Raw genomic sequence first — 19301 nt, 5'->3', positions numbered from 1 at the left:
AAAAAAAAAAAAAAAGATACTCCCTTAAGGAGTGCAGGAATGCAAGACAGAAACATCTATAGGACCTTTCTGGCTGAAGAGTCCGAGAAAGAAGGGAAGGCCGTGCTGGAAGGGAAGAGGGGATAGCTATGCGAAAGAACATCCTAGAGTCCCGTGGGTGGCGAAGGACACTTGTAGGAACATTCGTTATCCATGACAAACAGCATAGTCTTCCCACAGCCCTTGACGGTTACAGTGTTTGCCTGAAACCTGTTTGCACTGAGGTGTCTCATGCTGATCACAGGGCTTCTGAGTCCTGGAGGGCTTGGGCAGTGTCTTCTCACACCACCCTTGGTTTTGCTAATGTGTGGAGCAGCGTCTGACCTCCCACAGGCGCGTGCACGCTAGCCGTGGGCAGTGGTTTCCTGTGGTCCCCAGTATCAGTGCAGAGCGGCTCTGCATCTGTCAGAGGCCCTCCTAATGGGCCCTAAACTGCAGTCGGACTCCCTGTTCCACCGCTTTCTCTCCTGCCACGCAGGTTTTTTCCAATATGCACAGAGCTCAAGCTGCCTTTGCTCATGAATTTTCTCTTGCCACTAGGTGCGTTAGCAAATGAGTCACTGGGCTTATTCGTTCGCTTGTCCATTTAGCAGTTGTTTCGAAGTCCCACTTGAGCACATGGTGCCGATTACCACTGAGGGCCCAGGGACCACCTTTACCATGAGGCAGAAGGAGAGTGCTGAATGGCTCCCAGAGTGTAGAATTTCATGCCCACAAGGCCTCGTCTTTCTAACACCTTCCCCAAGGTCGGTGCTCAGCCAGATCCCTGAGCTTGCAGGGTCTCGAGTCTGTTGTTACCCCTGATGGTGATCCTCAAAGAATCATACCTGCATGGATTCCTCGTTTTTCCTGCTCTCTTCTAGTGGTGGCCCTGTGGGGAGAAACTGGCCCTAGTCTCTCTTTTAAATGTGCTGTGTGGCACGTGTAATATTAAAATACGTCAGGGAACTGGAGAAGATGAAGGATACACTAAACCCTTGGCCCTTGCCTTGTGGATTCAAATAATTAAAAAAAAAAAAACTTTTATTCAAAAGTATAGAATGACAGGTAGTGAAATATTCATTGCATTCGTAACCTTGCCTTAAAAGCACAGAGAGCTTATTTAAGTGTGTGGCTTTATGAGGTATCTGTGCCTTTCATTGCAAAAGAGCATTACAGAAGGGAAGAAATTAGGGGCGCCTGGGTGGTTCAGTCGTTAGGCGTCTGCCTTCGGCTCAGGGCGTGATCCCAGTGTTCTGGGATCGAGCAAGCCCCACGTCGGGCTCCTCTCCTGGGAGCCTGCTTCTTCCTCTCCCACTCCCCCTGCTTGTGTTCCCTCTCTCGCTGGCTGTCTCTCTCTCTGTCAAGTAAATAAATAAAATCTTTAAAAAAAAAAAGGGAGGAAATTAGCAGGAACTGACCCACATCTTGGAAGTGCTGTAGATTTCAAAGATGTCAAATTGTTGAGAAAAAGTAATATAGTTGTTAAAATTATAACAACCACTTTCAGTTTTAAGTATTTAAAAATGATTCTGTTAGGTTTGCTGCCAAATCACCAAATCGGATGTTTCATTGTACCTGGGACCCAATTTCCAATTGCTTTTATTTTGAGAGTCAAATCATTTGTTGAATGAATACCCAGTTTCTCATTGCAAAGTAACTGGATGTTATCCTTATAGTTTGTTGGGAGAACACCTGGGCAGGGGACGTGGCCTTGGAGCTGCCACTTCTGAGTCTCTACGTTCATCACACAAGTCACCACCCTGCTCTGGGCCTCCGGGCCCCAATCCGTTACATAAGTTAATAGTAACAGTTGTGAAGTGTGGAAAAAAAAAAAGGCATGTTGTGTGGGATTAGGAGTTATTAGACACACTGCATCAGGAACTGCGAGAAACACTTAGCTCTCTCCAAGCTTAGAAACTCACCCATGCAGGAGGCAGACAGCAGGCTGCCCGGCCATCAGAGGTCTACAAACGTTCAGGTTCTGAAAGCTCCTAGTTCAATCCCTCGTCAAACGTGTCCTGCCATCCCCGTTGTCTCACAGCCCCAGAGATTTTCCATGGATAATAGTTTCCATGGTAATAACAACTTGATGAAAAGTAAGTACTGTTTCTTTAGGTGGAACAGAAGGGGGAAAAAAAGGAATATTGTAACGTGGTAGAAAACAAAGTGTCAAATTCAATCCCACACTCCATCTGATGAGGTAGAAAACAGAATCTCTTTGTAGCTCCCTGGGACCCGACAGTTTTGTCCTTTAGCTCATTATCAGAACAGAGCATAGATTTATATAACACATTACCTAAATAAGGCACTTTTAAGTGCAAGCTCTTCACGATTTATCTTACAGATGATTTCCACATTAAGGGATTTTCAACTTCTGACTTCATATGTTTTCTCAAAGAGAGCTAGTATCTGTTTCCCACAATTCCTATGTGGAAGGGTGCTCATCAGTAGAGAGACACCATGTGAGAAGGGCTTTGGAATGCCCATGCCCGTCAGAACTGAGATGGCCTGGGCCCCAGCACCGAATCGGGACAAGTGCTTTGTGGGTCCAGCAGCCATGTCGACCTTCCTCACAGAGCCTGGCCTCAACGTCTTGAAATGGATCCTTCACCATGATAAACAGCCTGGGGTTCATTGCAACCCTTGGTTTGCCCTTGTCCCTCTAGTGTCTAGATGAAGGCTCAGATAAAAGTCATGCGCAGAAGCCCCCCTGCCCCATTTTGGTTCCTAATTGGCCCAATCCAAAGGAAACCCTTTCCTTTGAAACCCTTGATGTGCTGCATGGACTTCCAAGGAAAAGAAGTAGAGCGGAAGGAAATAATCTAAAAAGAAAAAGACAATCCCAAAAACAGCAAGAGGGAGCAGAGTGCTCCCCTCTGGAAGGCGCGTTGCATCACCATCTGGCTTGCTGAAGACCCCAGAGCCGGGAGTGCTTGGTCCACATCGGTGAACTCAGCCTGTGGGGAAGGAGAGGCTGCGGGAGGAGGATGTTGCCCCGTCCCCAAGGTCTAAAGGCATAGGTGGCATTGCCTGAGCCAGCTTGTTCTCCTGACCTCAGTGATTTTATGGCCAGGCCTGTGGACGTCAGGGACACTGCTATCCCTTCAAGGGTAGAGATAAGAGAGGAAAAGAAGAGATCTGCATCAACCTTTCTAAATCCCTGTTCCCAGTCCTTGCCGTGCTTCTGATGTTCATGTGAGACCACAGAAAAGTGAATCTTCTCCCGGGTCCTCTAGGCATGTGTTTTCCAGGCTCCCCCAGGGCACACCCTGGAGTGAATCAGTGCAACTCTCTGTCCCGTTGTGCACCTGAGGACCCAGATGCACAGACCCCATCTCACAGGCCAGGTGGACCCCAGACCAAAGAGGCTGCCTGCAATCCAAGTCCTGGGGCCTTGAGCGAGAGCATTGGCTAAGAAAGTCACAGTAAGGTTTCCGCAGTGTAACTCCTATTTTAATCTATGTCAAGGGTCAAAACTTTTTGAAAACGGCCATAAAGTGCTTTTTTTTAAGCTTTGTGGGCCAAGAGACAAAATAAGGGATGCTGCAAAAGAGACTTCATGGAGATTTCTATTGAGAAAATGCAGTTCTAGTACCTTAATTTCTGTAACAGGTGGAACACGAAGAGGAGAACTCTTTATTTGTTGGGGATAACATTCACTTAATTGGGCTTCAGAGTTAGCTTTCCCCATAATCAATATCCATGGCAAGTGTTCACCCCTTAATGCTGATTGATGGGCAATGAGATTTTCTCTCTCTCTTTTTAAGATTTTTAAAATTTATTTGAGAGAGAGAGAGCACAAGCAGGGAGGAGAGAGGGGCAGAGGGAGAAGCAGACTGTCCCGCTGAGCAGGGAGCCTGATGAACTCAGAACAGCGGTTAAGTCCATGGACAGAAGGTCAAGTTCACTGTTAACACGATTGGTTCAATCACATGCAATAATAGATTTGATTTTGGTTTGGTTTGGTTTTATTTTGGCAAAGTACCTCCTGATACAGAGAATAGCTTTAAACACCTTACATTTTCACAAGCTTTGAAGTCTGTCCCATGTTTGTTTTTACAAAACTCCAGCATTTACAACATCTTAGCAGATCTCACCTCAAATTGTACTGAATTAGTGTTTCCTCAACTTCTGTGCACATCCTGTCACCATTGGTTGTTGCATGAGGACCATTTAGAGCCTGATTCCTCCTCGGTCACTCAGAACTCAGCCCAGGCTCCCACCACTGAGCCATGTCAGCATCCGTGAGCCCCCAGGAGCCCACAAGACTGCTCACTCAGATTTTGACCTTGCTTTTTAACTTATTGCTGACCTCACTTCTGGCATCCTGACTTCTCCATTCTGACATCCTCACCGAAAGGCTCGCTGTGTTCACCAAGTTTCTATCATCTGGCTGTGTCTCTTTGCTGCAGTCAGTGAGCTCACCGTGGGCGTGCGACTCTCCTTGCTTGATAACAAAAGGTGGCACCTGGTAACTTCCAGTGGTCGTAGCCCTGTTTTCCTTCCTTTTGTAAAACTCTGTAACTAGATTCTGTTTTAAGTTCTTGATTTTTTCTGACTGTTGCTCTCCTGTGAGTTGGGGATGATGTCGCAAGGACCGCTTAGTCTGTGAATGCCAACCTCTAGTGTGGTCTTCTGACACGGCCAAGATGTCCTTGTACCGCAGAGACTGCCGTGCCATCTGATGTGGTAACAAAGTGAGCCACACTCCACTGGGTCTCCGGACCACTTTCCCTGTCTTCACGGGACAGGGAGGCACTGATGAGAGAATAAAGTGAGATGCGTGGTACAGCGACATGCCCTCAGAATGCTGCTTCCCGCTGACGTGCATGCCCCACACAGGGACGCAGACAGATGAGACCACCATATTACACGCCGGGTCACACCTGCCCAGCTCTGTGGGAGCTCTGGAGCAGCCACAGAACGTATGCAAACAAGTGACTGGGGCCGTGTTGCAATGCTACTCTGTGGACGCAGAAATTGGCATGTCACATAATTCTCACGTGTCATGAAATATCCTTTTGACTTTTCTCCCCCTACCATTTGAAAAGGTAAAAGCCATTCTTAATTCACAGGCTGTATGAAAACAGATGGTGAGCTGGAATTGGGCCAGAGGCTGTATTTGCTGACACCTAGTCCAGACTCCTGTTGCTATCACGGGCATGGAAGGGACATTCGTGACAGATGAGGAGGGGGATGTGAATACAACACAAGACAGGTTTGGGTTTCACCTGCATAAGGTGCCAGCCCGTTTGCCAGTTGTTCACATTTCAGCCCTGAACTTGAAACTGAATGAGGAGAAACAAATCAGTTTGGCTGTGCACGATTCTCACTTGGAAAGTCTTTAACTTTTTTTGCATATTCCGGAGAGCAGTGTCTACCACATCTGCAAACTGTTCGCTCGGCTTTGCTTCTATAACACTTTGCTCATCAATAATGTAGACATTTGTGACATCTCGCCCGGAAGTCTTCCCACGTCATTATCCTTTAGTATCGATTCTGTATGTTTCAGCCTTCCACACTTTGTTCTTTCCCCTTTTTGACCCTGTGTCCCTATTACCCTGCGTTGAATTTACGTGGGTTTTGTTCAGGTCACCAGTTTCAGGCTCTCGGGAGCTGAGCACTCCACGTTTTCACAGGCTTCTTTCTAACCAAGTCCAGCCTTGGCATCTCTCATGGTTCTTGCTTCCTGCTCTTTTGTACGTAGGTCTTCAAACTCGAAATTCTATCATTTTGTCGGCTTTGTCCTATAGTTTGCCCTCTGGAAAATTCCCTGAGACCACAACTCCCAGGGACGTTTTCTCTCAATTCCTCATCCTCTGGCCCTTTTCTGTGTTCCCCTGGCTAGAGAATTAGTCCCCTAAGCCGACTGTAGCCACGGGGCTGCATCCTCGATGCTAAGGGAGACAGTGAGAACTGTTTTGTCTTCTGCATTGATTGTTTGCTTCTGGCTTTCCTGGCCAAGGAACAGGATGGGGAAAAAGCACCATAACCACAATACCGGGGCGCAGCAAGTCAAAATCTTATTTAATGTTTTTAAAGGCACCCAATGGTCCAAGACACACACAGTTACCCCAGTCAAAACCAAATCCACCCAGTGCAGTACAGACGTTTGCAGTGGGCCTGCATCCTAGACGCCAGCTCACTGTCCCAACTCTGCTCAGGTGTGAACCATGCTTCCACAATGCAGAGAGAAATGGCTGAGATTCCCTGTTCTTTTTGAGGTGCTTCTCAACACTGGTTTCCAGGCAAACAACTAACCTCACTGATGACATCATGGCCAGACCCATGCTTACATCCAACTAGTGCTTTGCCCTAAACCCATATGAATTCTGCTTCGGGGGGAGCTGGCCTGAACAAGATGAGAAGGTTGAAGACTGCCTTTGATCACAGAAATGTTCTCCCCAGGATCTGCGTGAGCATGTCGCAAGAGAATACCTCGAGAACACATAGCCAGCGTTGTGCTATCAGGCTGTTACTGCTGCTGCTAAGAATCAGCTCTGTTTTCGCCCTGGAGCAGATGGCCAGAATGGAAACAAATAATAAGCTTTTATGTTTTCCCCATTTTAAGATATAAATTATGTAGGATAAAATTCACTCATTTTAAGTGTGTGGTTTGGTCAATTTTGATGATTGCATACAGCATGTAATCGTCACTACAATCAAGATACAGAGCAGTTGGATCCCCTGAAATGTCCCTGTGTCTCTGTGCAGCTGGTCCCGTCCCCCAAAAGTTGGGCCTTTTCTAGAACTTCACAAGTCACTTCAATTTCTTTCATTCATAGAGGACTATTCGAGTTGTCAATTTCTTCTTGGGTCAGTTTTGGTCACCTGCGTCTTTTAAGGATTTTGTTTGTATTGTCCAGATGGTCACATTTATTGGCATGAAGCTGTAGACGGTAGTTCCTTACTATCTCCTTAAGGTCCATAGGCTATGTAGCGATAGCCCTCTCTCAGCATATTACATACTGATTTTACAGAGGAAATTCAGAGTATGATATTGCATCCTCTTTTCTTCATAAGGGTCCGCTTTCTTGTCCTTCTATTTTCTCTCCCTAACCGTTCACTAGTGTGGCGAAACAGAAAAATGTTACCCTTGAGCTACCCAGGTTTACACTGAAGCTCAGCCACTCACTAGTTCTATGACCGTGAGCAGATGGCTTACCCACTCTAAGTCCATCTCGTGCTCTGTCCCTTGTGTGTCATGGTGTCCTGTGCGGGTGCCTCCAGGTGCCATGAGTTGGGTGGTGAGTGGTCAGCAAATACCGCCACCGTCCTGAGGATGGCATCATGGTGACCCCCGAGTCGCGTTGCTCAGAGGAGAGCGAGGGAGGCTAATGCAAATGTTGAGCTTTTTGAAGCCTTTAGTTTTCTCTCTGTGTGTCTGTCTCACGTTCAGTATAATTAGAATCCTGAGTTTGGGGGCACCTGGGTGGCTCAGTCATTAAGCATCTGCCTTCAGCTCAGGTCATGATCTCAGGGTCCCTGCTCAGCAGGAAGTCTGCTTCTCCCTCTCCCCCCCCCTGCTGGTGTTCCCTCTCTCGCTGTGTCTCTCTCTGTCCAATAAATAAATAAAATCTTTAAAAAAAAAATCCTGAGTTTGTGCACTGTGGTGAACATTACTGAAACATGGTTAATTCTTTATCTAGAAATTCTGCTTTGAACAGAGTATATCAGTATGAGCATTACTGAGAATGACTTCTGGACAAGGAAACAAGATTAAGAACCCAAGACATGAAATAGAATTGCAGAAATGAGATTCCTTATCATTGGTCTGTGTTTATTTAAATGTGTTTCTGTTTCATGTTTCCTAAGGTCCTTGATTTTCCCATTCCTGATCCGAGGAGGAAAGCCGGTGCCCTTACCTACATTTGTTTTGGCATCCATGTTCTGTGTCTATAATGGCTACTTGCAAAGCAGATACTTGAGCCAGCACGCTGTGTATGCTGACGACTGGGTCACGGATCCCCGATTTCTAGTAGGTAAGTGTCCCCCCAGGGATGCACTCCGTCATTTTCATCAGAACGTGGGTTTTCATGTTCCCACAGTTCCTGGTTAGAAAGCCCACACCCTTGAGAGAGACAGGAGTCTATGATGGTCCATGACCTAGGGTCCATGACCTGAGCACCAGAGAGGCAGGTGGCCCCAGCAGCAGCAGATGATGCAGGTGCCCGGCACCATTGCCAAGTTGGCACAGAAAGCATAAATACTTGTTCCTAAAGCAGACCTAAAAATAGCAACAGGCTCCAGCAGAGTGAGCAGCAGATGAAGGTTGAGGAACTCCATCACTGGCTGGCCGTGTAATCTAAGCCTCCCACGGTTCCCTCTGGAAGATGAGAAAAAGGCCTACTGGGTCACCTTCCAACAAGGCAGGTAGAGTTTCCTGATTATTCTAATTTGAATAAGCTTTTACGTGTGTAAAGTTTTTGATTTTTTAAAATCTTTATCATTTTTGAGTTCTAATTAGAGCCTTGTGAGTTCTGAGCAAAAATTAAAATAAAACATAAGCAGTCAAAAGTAATATGGAAGAGTGTCAAAAAATACATCACCTTGAGGCTCTTGTTGAGGAAGTTTCTTCTAAGTTTCGGAGGGTCCTCTAGCTCTTGGCTTTAGCACCCTAACATGGCCTCCCATTTCATTTGGCATCTCTCTATGTGCGAGCACATGACCATGGAGAGCCTGACGCAGGAGGAGTACTCTGTTGTTGACAACGCGCGTTCCCATTTCTCAGTCATATTTTTTTCTGTGAATTAAAATTCCGTTTCCAAGGCCATGTCCTCACGTGTCATACCGGGGCGCCGTGGCAGCAGGGCACGTGCCCCCGCAGCCACCAGGTGGGGGATGGGTGAGAGTCCCCACGGGCCTTGGCAGCTCCCCAGAGCCCGCCTCCACCAGACTCCAGACCCAAGTGATTTTGTTGGTGCAGTGCCCCCCCCCAAAACCTTCTTGACTTACCCGCTTTTTGACTACCTGATTTTCTTATGCCCCTGCCAGCAGGAGGAGAAAGCAGGCTGCAGGGGCCCTACAGAGAAGGCCTCGTTCTCTGCCAGGAGCCCCGCACATGCTTTCTGCAACCCCAAGTTCCTGAGAGGACAGAAATTAGGGACCTTTGACACGAGCAAGGGAGACCGATGGCTAAACATGCAGCCCAAGGTCTGCACTGAGAAAATAGCAGAGCCGCCGTGCTGGTTCTCTATTGGTCCGTGACCTAGGGTCCATGACCTGAGCACCAGAGAGCAGGTGGCTGGGGGCAAGGGGAAGGGGATTGTTAACTAAAGGATGTAAGCCTTACCTGTTCATTTGAGATTCCCCCACAAATCATTTCTATGATGAATTGTTTGGGTATGTTTGATGAACAACGACAAAGCAAAGAATCCTTTGTGAGTTTGATGTGAATGTGAATTTAAATGTGATTAGAAGTAGCTCGGCAGATAGACCACATCACCTGCAAGTGTCTTTGAAGGTGGTCTAACATTAAAAACACCACTAAATTTTATACAGACCTCTCAACCTCTCTACAAGTGAACAGGAGGAATCAAAAATGAAAAAAAATGGCAACAGGGAAACAAACTAGGTTACTTTTCTGTTATACTTATTTCATAGAGTTTATAGTTTTTGTAAGGAGATTAATATAAAATAACATGAATAATTAATTGCATTTATTCTACTTACCATGAAGAGTTACGCAAATAGTAATAATTCCTAACAAAAAAGCTTTTCAGAGCAGTAAAAGTCATTAATCTAAAAGATTTTAACTTTAAGATCCCCAAAAACAGAATTAAATGTTTAGCTTAGAGGAGCACAAATACTAGTTTTCTTACCAATCTGGGCAATAAAGGGAGCTTGTCTCCTAGAAAAGAAATAAGGAAAACATGGCATTTTGAGAACATGATTCTTTCTGGAACCTCACATTGGGGGCCAGATCACCTACAGGGGACATACCAAAATGCAAAATAGGTCTCAAATCAACTATACATTTATGGATCTAGTGAGTGACTTATAAAACACATCACGAACTTTGGCAGGAGCTATTTACAAAGAAAACTGTCGACAGTGGTGAAATCAGGAGGATTCTTGCTGTGGACCCGAATGTATCCCCTGTCCCTGTCATAGCTGGAAGAGGGTTCCATGCCGCTGGCTGACCGAGGACACAGTGATGACAGTGTTATTCCACTTGGAGGTTTCCTCGATATGGAATCGGGTGCCACCAATCAGCACCATTGGACCACAAGACTATCGAATTAACTCTTTTTATCAGATCAAGTTATTCCTTTTATAAAACACTATTTGGATGTCTTGCCTTTTCTTGTTGGAATTAATTTGCCTGATACTAACAAGTCTCCCTCTAAGTGATGAAAAACTTCCAAAGACTTTTAGGGATGGCAGAGGCAACATCTGCTACAGGAAGTGTCTGGGGAGCCATGCAGCCAGCCCCTGGGGATTCTGTCGGGAGCCGAGGCAGAGGGCCAGACCCAGGAACAGGGCTGGCGAAGAGCAGGAAGGGAGTGGCAGGCGAAGTCATGGACGGACATGGACCTGTGTCAACGAGGCGCTGAAGAAAGAAGAGAGAAGCACCAGGGATGAGCTAGCAGGAGTGACGATGCAGGGGCCCCTGGGCAGCTGGCCCGTCTTCTCGTGGTCCCGTGGAGCGCTCGGCCACGCCTTACACAGCGTTCCTGCGGGGCGGACCCACAGAGCGTGGTGCCTCCTCTTCCTGGAAAGAAGCCCGGGTCAGGGTCCTAAGTCCTACTCCAGAGCCTGCCAGTCGTCACATGGGAGTATTCTGAACGGACGACATAATTTATTGATATTAGAAGAACAAAGGCCTCTTTCCCAGACCCGCGTGCAGCACTTCTCTAAGTGAAGCATGATATTTATTACAATGATGTTCCCTATCGGTTGTGGCTCACGTGGCTCAATGATAATAGGATGGACTACAGTAATACCGTTCATTCAGGCTTGGCGTTGGGAGTTTCCCGGTTTATTGACCAAAATACTCTTCTGTATTGTCTTTTCTGTAGGTTTCTGCTTGTGGTTAATAGGCATGCTGGTAAACATCCATTCAGACCATATCCTGAGGAATCTCCGAAAGCCAGGGGAGACTGGATATAAGATACCAAGGGGTATGTACTGAAAACGGGAGGCTTAAATCCAGATTGCTCTGCAGGATGCCTTGCTGTTTCGGTTTTGTCAGATCAGATAACTAACGCATAGCCGTAGCCAGGAGTTTGCCCTGTGAGTCAGGATTACTGACAGCAATCACTATGACTACTGTTTATTAGAATGATAAAAGACCCGATTCTGGCTGAGTGGTTATTAAGCATAAAGGAAACTAGTTGTATCTGTTTAGAAAGAGAATATGAGGAAGAATTCACAGTTTACAGGGGTGCCCAATACCTCATTTCTGGCAATAGCAGGATAGACAACTGGTCCTCTGTCTGAAAACAGTTAAAAACGTTGGGTACGTTTTTTTAAAATCTTTTAAAATGGATCCGTGTAGTGTCGAGAAAGGAAGTCCTAATCATCAGAGGGCAAAAGCTGGGCGAGTGCTTGGGTCTAGGACCCAACTCGTGGGAGTCCGCAACCACTAGCTGCCCTCGTGCGGTTTGTAGCCCACATGTGCGCCAACTGTGGACGGTCCGAAAACCTCAAGCCATGCGTTAAGATCTGTGTGGTCCTAAGGAGGGGGTGCTCTCACACATCCGGCCCACGCAAACCCAGATCCCCAAAGAGGTCTGTCTTCAACTCAGGCCTCGGAGAGCCTAGCAGACCACACACCACAAAATAAGAGCCACAAAACCCATGACGACATATGGTGCCTCAAGTAAAAGCTAATTAAACTTGCGAAATTTCAGATCTTAGAGTTAATAGAAACACATCATAAAGTGAATACCTAATTGTTTAAATAATTAAAAGGGAAATGAGAAATTAAATAATTAACAATATAATAATTAAAATAATAAAATATAATAATTAAAATAAAATAATTAAATAATTAAAAGGGAAATTAGAAAAGGAGTAATATACTATAGAAAGGACTAAATAGATAAAAGATAGAAAGCAAGGGAGCTTCTAAAACTAAAAAATATTCTAAGACTCAGTAGGTAAAACTAAAACGCCAGTGGAACTAGAAATCACATGGCCGGGCTTAGTTTGGAATCCTTATCTTCCTGGAAACCCTACAGGGGGAAAAGCAACACAACAAACAAATGACAGAAAAAACCCTATAAATCCCAGGTGTTTAAACTGTGGCCCGAAGGTGGTCCTTGGAGCATGCCACTCTGCTGTCCCAGCTCAGAGCCTTTGCTGCCTGGAGCGCCCCAGTCCCAACCACTGCGGCCTGAAACCTCACCTGCCAGCGAGGCCCCTTCCCAGCCACAGCCACGACCAGACCTCCCTCTGCCCCCAGCCTGACCTCTGGACCCCTCTCACCTGCTTTGCTCCACAGCACTCCCAACCATCTGCTGGGCTCCATGCTTGCCTCGCGGGCTACACTGGGGGTTAGTGTTCCAACAGGGGGTGGTGGTGTCCACGGTGCACTCCCAGTGCCTAGAGCAGGGCCTGGCCTTTCAGGTAGATTTGAAGGATCTGTGAAAATGGACGACTGAATGAATAAGTCTGCCCTCGAAAATTATTATTTTCTTCCATTTTGGGTCCAGGGCTCTGCATAGGGCCATCTGATTAAGCTAGTTCCTTAACTGTCATTTCGTGGCCTCCGTGTGTCCTTAGGTTTTATCCTTGTGACTCATTGACTAGAGAAGTGACATACTAAAGTACATGAAAGCTGCCGCAGTTTATATTCAGATGAACAGTGTAGGTATATAGTTACCAGCAATCTGGTATGAAATCGTGGAACTAGTAATGTTGGGTGTGATTCATTGATTACAATTCTGGAACAGGCGTGTTTCCCAGAGTGCGTTTATGTTCTCCAAGTAAGTGCCCACAGCTGTCTCGTGGGTCAGTGTTTTACCGGGCATTGTTTTGTAGGAAGTGCACCCCTTGCCTGTGTTTCCTTGCAGGAGGCTTGTTTGAATATGTGACAGCGGCCAACTACTTTGGGGAGGTGGTCGAGTGGTGTGGCTACGGCCTGGCCAGCTGGTCCGTCCAGGGCTGGGCCTTTGCTTTCTTCACCTTCTGCATTTTACTCACCCGGGCCCAGCGGCATCACCAGTAAGTTCTCAAACACTTTCACATGTTGAATTTGTGCTCTGGCCTTGTTATATCAATTCTCATGTTCAGTGTTCGAAATGTTCACATTCGTTTGAACTGCCGAATCCCAGGGCATACCTGGCATTAGCTAACCAAGTTCAAAACCACACAGACATCCAGAGGAGAACCTTTTCTAGGGAATCGTCAGGTACACGTCAGCGTCATCATTGGCACCACCTGACTCTGAGTTCCTTTGAACGTTTGCTGCTGGAGCTGATGGTCAAGTGGAAGGTCAGGCAAGGGACTCATGGTCTGGCCGGGAACATGCAGTCCGCAGTGCGGAAGGCCGAGTGCCTGCGACCGGGCCCAGAGGCACGACATGTGTGGAGGAAGCCCGGCTTGGCCCTCCCATGGCTCCGGCATGCGAGCGCCCTGCACCTCTGCAGACCTGTGGTCGCTGTCGAGCGCCCGGGCTCTGTGCACCCTCGAAATCACATTGTTTTCCAAGCTGTGGGGTCACAGCCTTTATCAGATCCCCCAAAGGGCCTGTGATCTTCGTGACCGATATAAACTCATAAAAACCAATCCAAGGCTGTCATAGCTGAAGTGCACTTAGGGAACCGCCCTCCCAGTCCAACGCATGAAGGGACTGAGGCTCAGGGAGCAAAGTCTCAGGCTTATCAGAAGGGAGAGATCTCGGGCCGTCCCCTGAGGCCACAGTGATCGTGGAAATAGGGCGCAGGTAGCTCACGCCGATGCCCCCGTGGATCGCTTTTGCCCCCCCACCCCCGCCCCGAGCTAGAAAGGGCTCTGCCCCCTTCCTTGGCTTCATTCCCCCAAACACATTTCATGAAGATCTTCAAAGCCCCTGACGCCCTAGGAGGCATGTGTAGACACAGAGCATTGTCCCGACTCCACAGTGCCTGCCGTCTCTTGGGAACAGGGCAGAGAGAAGCCTCCAGAAGCACGGACTGATGTCATGGCATAGTGGAGTGCGTGCAGAATTTCTAGAGTCGGAATCCATAGGTTTCTTTGCAGCGCAGTATTTAAAGATGCAGACGGTTATTTCCAGAGATAACGAAGAGAACGGGCAGAACTGGAAGGTCTCTTTGGCTAATATTTGTTGACATTATGCCAAAAGCCTGAGGGTTATTGAGATCCGAGGAGAAGCACCCTCCAGGCCTCCATGTTTCGAGGTGCTCCACCGTGCTCCAGATAGTGGGGGATCTGAGAGCCGGGACCGGTCTCTATGCCAGAGCTGAGGAGGGGGACGGAGGTAGGAAAAGCTCACACCAAGGAAGGCTTGGGAAAGGGGTGACAGCATCAAAGGTGACAGAAAACGTAATGATTTGCTATGATGGATTGAATTATGTCTTCTCCCCACCCCCTGGAAAATATGTTGTCCTAACCCCACGAATGAACTTATTTGGCAACAGGGGTCATCACAGATGTAATTAGTTAGGGTGAGGTCACCCTGGAGTGAGTGGGTCCCTGATCCAGCGGGACTGCTGACTTCATAAGGAGGGAAATCGCACAGGTGTGCACAAGGAAGAGAAGGCCATGTGAAGACACACACACACGAAGACAGCCGTGTGATGCGTGGAGGCAGAGTGCGGTGACGCTGTCACACACTCCTGAGGCTGCCAGAGGCTGAGAAAGGCAGACAGGATCCTCCCTGAGAGCTTGGGAGGCAGCACGGCCCTGCTGGCACCTCGTGGGGTCCTTTGTTACAGAAGCCCTAGGAAACCAAGACACCCGCCTTTCAGCCATCCCAAATCCACTGGGCCACAAGGAAAGAGAAAGGCAACGTGTGTGAGAATTCTGGAGCGTTCCTGTCCTCCTCTGCCAGATGACGCCACGCCGGCCTGTCCTGGAGCCTGTCCTGGAGCTTGGAGCTTGGGTTGTCTTACAAGGCATTTGCCCGGACATGAGCAAAGAGAGAAAGAACAGTGATGACAACAACCAGGGAATCTTGGCCCAGCCCAACACTCCTGTGTCCTGGGGACCCCTACTCCCTTCCTCCGTTTCTCCCACCCCCCTCCTCCCTCCTCCCTCCTCCCCTCCTCCCCTCCTCCTTGCCAAGGGTGATTGCAGACTGTGGGGGCACTTTCCTGCACACTCAGCATTTCCTGCTGGTAACTACAACTTAAACTCTCTGAGCACAGGCACGCAGACTCTTCATCAGCTCTGGGGGGAAGGGGAGACCCAATTAGCGGGACCCCCAGAGATCTCCTTCTCATCCCTGGCATGGCCTCTGGAGGAACATGCTTTGCTTGCACATTGGTTACATTAGAGAGTAAAAAGTGAATATTGCCTGGTTTCTAATAATAGAAAAAAAATGAGATGATACTGATATCTTAAGAAATTGCATCAGAGGAAGATTGAACAAGAGCATGCCAAGCCAGTGGTAAAGATGTTTTGTTTTCTCAAATGAAAATGGAAAAATCTCTCTTAACATTTGAGTAGGAAATATAAACGAATAGAAATAAATAATTTCATTTTCCGAATGAAAGTCTCTGTTAATAAAAACCCAAAGGTATTCTTTGCCTAAAGCTTCACAAGTTGAAAGGATTCTTTTTCATTCATTTGCTATTTATATTGATGTCAGTGCAAAACCAATTTTAATTGCTGAAAAATTAATGAATTCAGTTTAGTGGAAGTATGTTCAAAATGTTGGATTTACTGGGGCGCCGGGTGGCGCAGTCGTTAAGCGTCTGCCTTCGGCTCAGGGCGTGATCCCGGCGTTCTGGGATCGAGCCCCACATCATGCTCCTCCGCTGGGAGCCTGCTTCTTCCTCTCCCACTCCCCCTGCTTGTGTTCCCTCTCTCGCTGGCTGTCTCTGTCAAAGAAAAGAAAGGGAAAGGGGAAGGGGAAGGGGAAGGGGAAGGGGAAGGGGAAGGGAAGGGAAGGGAAGGGAAGGGAAGGAAAGGAAAGGAAAGGAAAGGAAAGGAAAGGAAAGGAAAGGAAAGGAAAGGAAAGGAAAGGAAAGTTGGATTTACAAGCTGAGGACAAAATAAAAGCTATCCTTTTTTTTTTTTTTTTTTATAATCCAGTGAAACCAGCTAATTAATCCATGGGGCTATTCCTAGCCCTGTATTTGATTTATTATGATGTTCTCAAAGGAGTATTTTATTGCACTGAGTTTATTTCTATAATTGGATGTGAAATATTTAAATTCATGTAGAATCATACTGATAATCAAGCTCTAGGTCAGAAGCATTGGGGCAGTTGGGCCAAGTTGCTAACAGATACCGTGGTTTGAGGGCAAAATGTCAAGGAATGGGAAAGAGGAATGTTTTCAGACTGTTCTGTTCCCCACCAGCCTCGAGCATTGCGCTAACATGCGGGAGCCACGCTGGCTTGGACACACTGCGGTGGTGCCCGGCGAAGCGGTACTTTGAGCGCAGGGGCCTGCTTGTCCACCCCAAACTCCCGCAGGTGGAGGCCGGCCATCTAGGACAGCCTTGGAGAAGGGGTTCTGTTGAAATAAAAGATTATGTGTAATGTCACTTAGAAAGTTGAAGTCCATACGTCTTCAAGACATGATGACAGATGGCGTCGTGAGCTAAAAAGAGAAAGACCTATCAGAAGAAGTTTGTGAAGGACTTCCTTGTTCTCCAGGCAGCACTGCGAGCTCTCGGAAGGAGTAGGACTGCCAGGAGACGAGTGTGGAGGCACTGAAGCTGTTTGTGAGCCAGAGAAACCACTGAGGCTTTGAAGAGGCCACCCTGAGATGGGCGCTCTGGTCTCCCAGTGCATCCCAATCTGGAAGAGAAAGGGATCATGTCAGAAGTGACGCTTGATCCGGAGGCCGGCGGCCCAGCTCCTGAGCACGTGGCTTCCCCAAGGGTGCAGGACAGCATGTGGAAGTGCCCACCGCGGTCTGATGGGCTGCAGTCCCCTGTCTGCCCACTGCCATCTGAAACCGACAGAGTTTGCCCACTCCCTGTCAGGTTGCTGTCGGCACACATTCTCCTGTATGAGCTCAGAGTTGCTTCCCATAATGACTTTTCATCTGTTTATCTTTTGTACTGACTAAAACTCCTTGTTTTCTGGCTATTTCTCTGTCTTGTCAAATTATTTTAAGTTTTCACTCCATCCCCTTAGCTGCCGCCCTCCCCAACTGGCCACTACCCCAAAATGAATGGGGGTGCCTTGTTGATGTCATTTATATCAACAGCAAAAATGCGTGTTTGTTCCGAGCGCTGGGCCCTACCGCATCTTCCCAGATTTGTCTGAGAGCCCCCCTGGCACACAGCCCGGTGCCTGTTCCACAGATCCTGCGGCTGGAGCTGGAGCTCTCCTGGGGACTGCTGGAAAGCCGTGGGGAGTCACCAGAGGAAGAAGACGTTGGAGACACTCCTGAGTGAATTACATGCGTTACTGCTTATGAATCATGCTTTAGAATCAAATATATTTAATTATTCATCATAGAGACAAAATCACACTATGTATATGAAATGCCAAAGTTTTTAGTATTACTCCTAAAAATCCCCATATTCCTGCATAATGAAAACTGTTGTCCCTTTTGCCAGCATCCATTAAATATTTAAACGACAGAATTATTTCTTTTTCTTACTGTTCCTTTTTTGTCTTATTTTAGGTGGTACCTTGAGAAATTTGAAGATTATCCAAAGTTCAGAAAAATTATAATCCCATTTTTGTTTTAAGTCCATTGTCAGTGGAACGATCTTTGACTTGAAGAATTTCATGATTATATAAATGAATTATGTCTCTGTCATTTTCCTGCTACTTCATCTTTTTCAAGATTTGCCGTAGCAATTGTTTCCTATGAATCTGTAAGCTACCTAATAACAGACTAATCAGACTGAGATGAGGGTTGATGGATCAGGCTGTACACCGGGTCGAGAACCTGGAACTCTGGGTCATTCCAGAGAAAAAACCATTTCTCTGCTTCTGGAGTCTCCTGTTTTGACTACGTACAGCTAAGTGTGTGCAAGACGAGAATGACAAGCCGCCTCTGGTGGCCTCTGTGGGCTGAAACATGTCGCCGCCCCTCATGCCACCCACTCCAGCCAGCAGTTCAAGGCCAAAGGTGTTGTTGCTCCCTCCCCTGATAAAGGCAGGACTGCCTGTATGGTCCCTCTCATCTCGCTGGGTCAGAGAGGCCCCCGGGGGCACCCACAGTGTGGCCACAGCCCCAGGGAAACGCCTGGGATCTCACTGTGGGTGCTGTGGGGCAGAGAACTTGGGACACAGAAAGGAGACACAGGAGGCCCAGCTGAGTCTTGGACAAAAGGCGTCTGGCACTTTCTACAGCCTGGCTCCCCAGGTGACTCCACTGCAGGACAGGGGGCTGGGTGTACTTATAAGGGGTAAGCGGCTCCGTCTTCCACTGAACGGACTTCTTAGAGGCCCCCGGGCGGCAGGGGGCCTCCTTATGCTGATTGCCAGAGGCATCGGTAGTCTCTGGTTTAAGATGATTTTTTCTTCCTTTTGGGTAGAACTAGGATGTTGGAAAGCACGTTTTTTAAGTACCCTCAATATTGCAAAACAGTATCTTGAAACAGAATTTCTTGCTCTAGATGCCCTTGACAGGTCCATGGAGATAAATGGCAGTCGTAAAATTTACCAGGTATTGCCAGATATTTAAAAGAAATCTCGAACTAGAAGGCTCTTAAATTTCTGGGCCACTGCACAAGTTCGGACAGACAGACGGTGGAGTTCCCCTCCGGGCCTGGGACAGTGCTGCTTGGGCGGACGCCACGTCTGTGGAGGGGAAACCGCAGGAAACCACAGGAGCGGGGACAGGAGCAGACTGTTCACCCTGGCCCGCTGACACTGCAGGGGATGGGGGGTGTCCGGAGCACCCAGCGGGCCCCCCGCACCCTGTCCTGGCTGGCCTTCCCAACCAGGGTCCGTGTCCCTCACGAGGGTTTACGTAGAAGCCGTGTTCTCGGGGTTTGTGATTTTTAGAGTCTCTTGTGGTTTCAGAATTCACAGAAAACTTGTCCGATGCAGCTATGCTTCATTTTAACTGCAAACAGCACATTTTTTAAGAGAAATTTTGTTATTAAATAAGCATCATTCCTTTTCCTGGCCATTTTCCAATTACTTGAAAACATGAAGCAATAATTACTGTGGATCTCCTCAGGGACACTCAGAATGC

At 47.6% G+C, this 19301-nt stretch overlaps 1 protein-coding gene across 1 annotated transcript in view; it reads left to right on the top strand.

Annotated features, from left to right (window-relative positions):
* SRD5A1 (steroid 5 alpha-reductase 1) overlaps positions 1–19301 on the top strand; it is a 23695-nt gene that overhangs the window by 4065 nt on the left and 329 nt on the right. The window contains exons 2-5 of the mRNA XM_040630560.1: positions 7837–8003; positions 11043–11144; positions 13041–13191; positions 17775–19301. The exon at positions 17775–19301 is cut by the window's right edge and continues 329 nt beyond it. Coding sequence (XP_040486494.1) covers positions 7837–8003; positions 11043–11144; positions 13041–13191; positions 17775–17841 — 487 coding nt within the window. The 3' untranslated portion in view covers positions 17842–19301. The remainder of the gene's footprint in view (positions 1–7836; positions 8004–11042; positions 11145–13040; positions 13192–17774) is intronic.

This window comes from Ursus maritimus, unplaced genomic scaffold (assembly GCF_017311325.1).
Source record: "Ursus maritimus isolate PB19 unplaced genomic scaffold, ASM1731132v1 scaffold_15, whole genome shotgun sequence".
NCBI classification, from domain to species: domain Eukaryota; kingdom Metazoa; phylum Chordata; class Mammalia; order Carnivora; family Ursidae; genus Ursus; species Ursus maritimus.
This window is presented reverse-complemented; position numbering and strand designations above follow the sequence as displayed.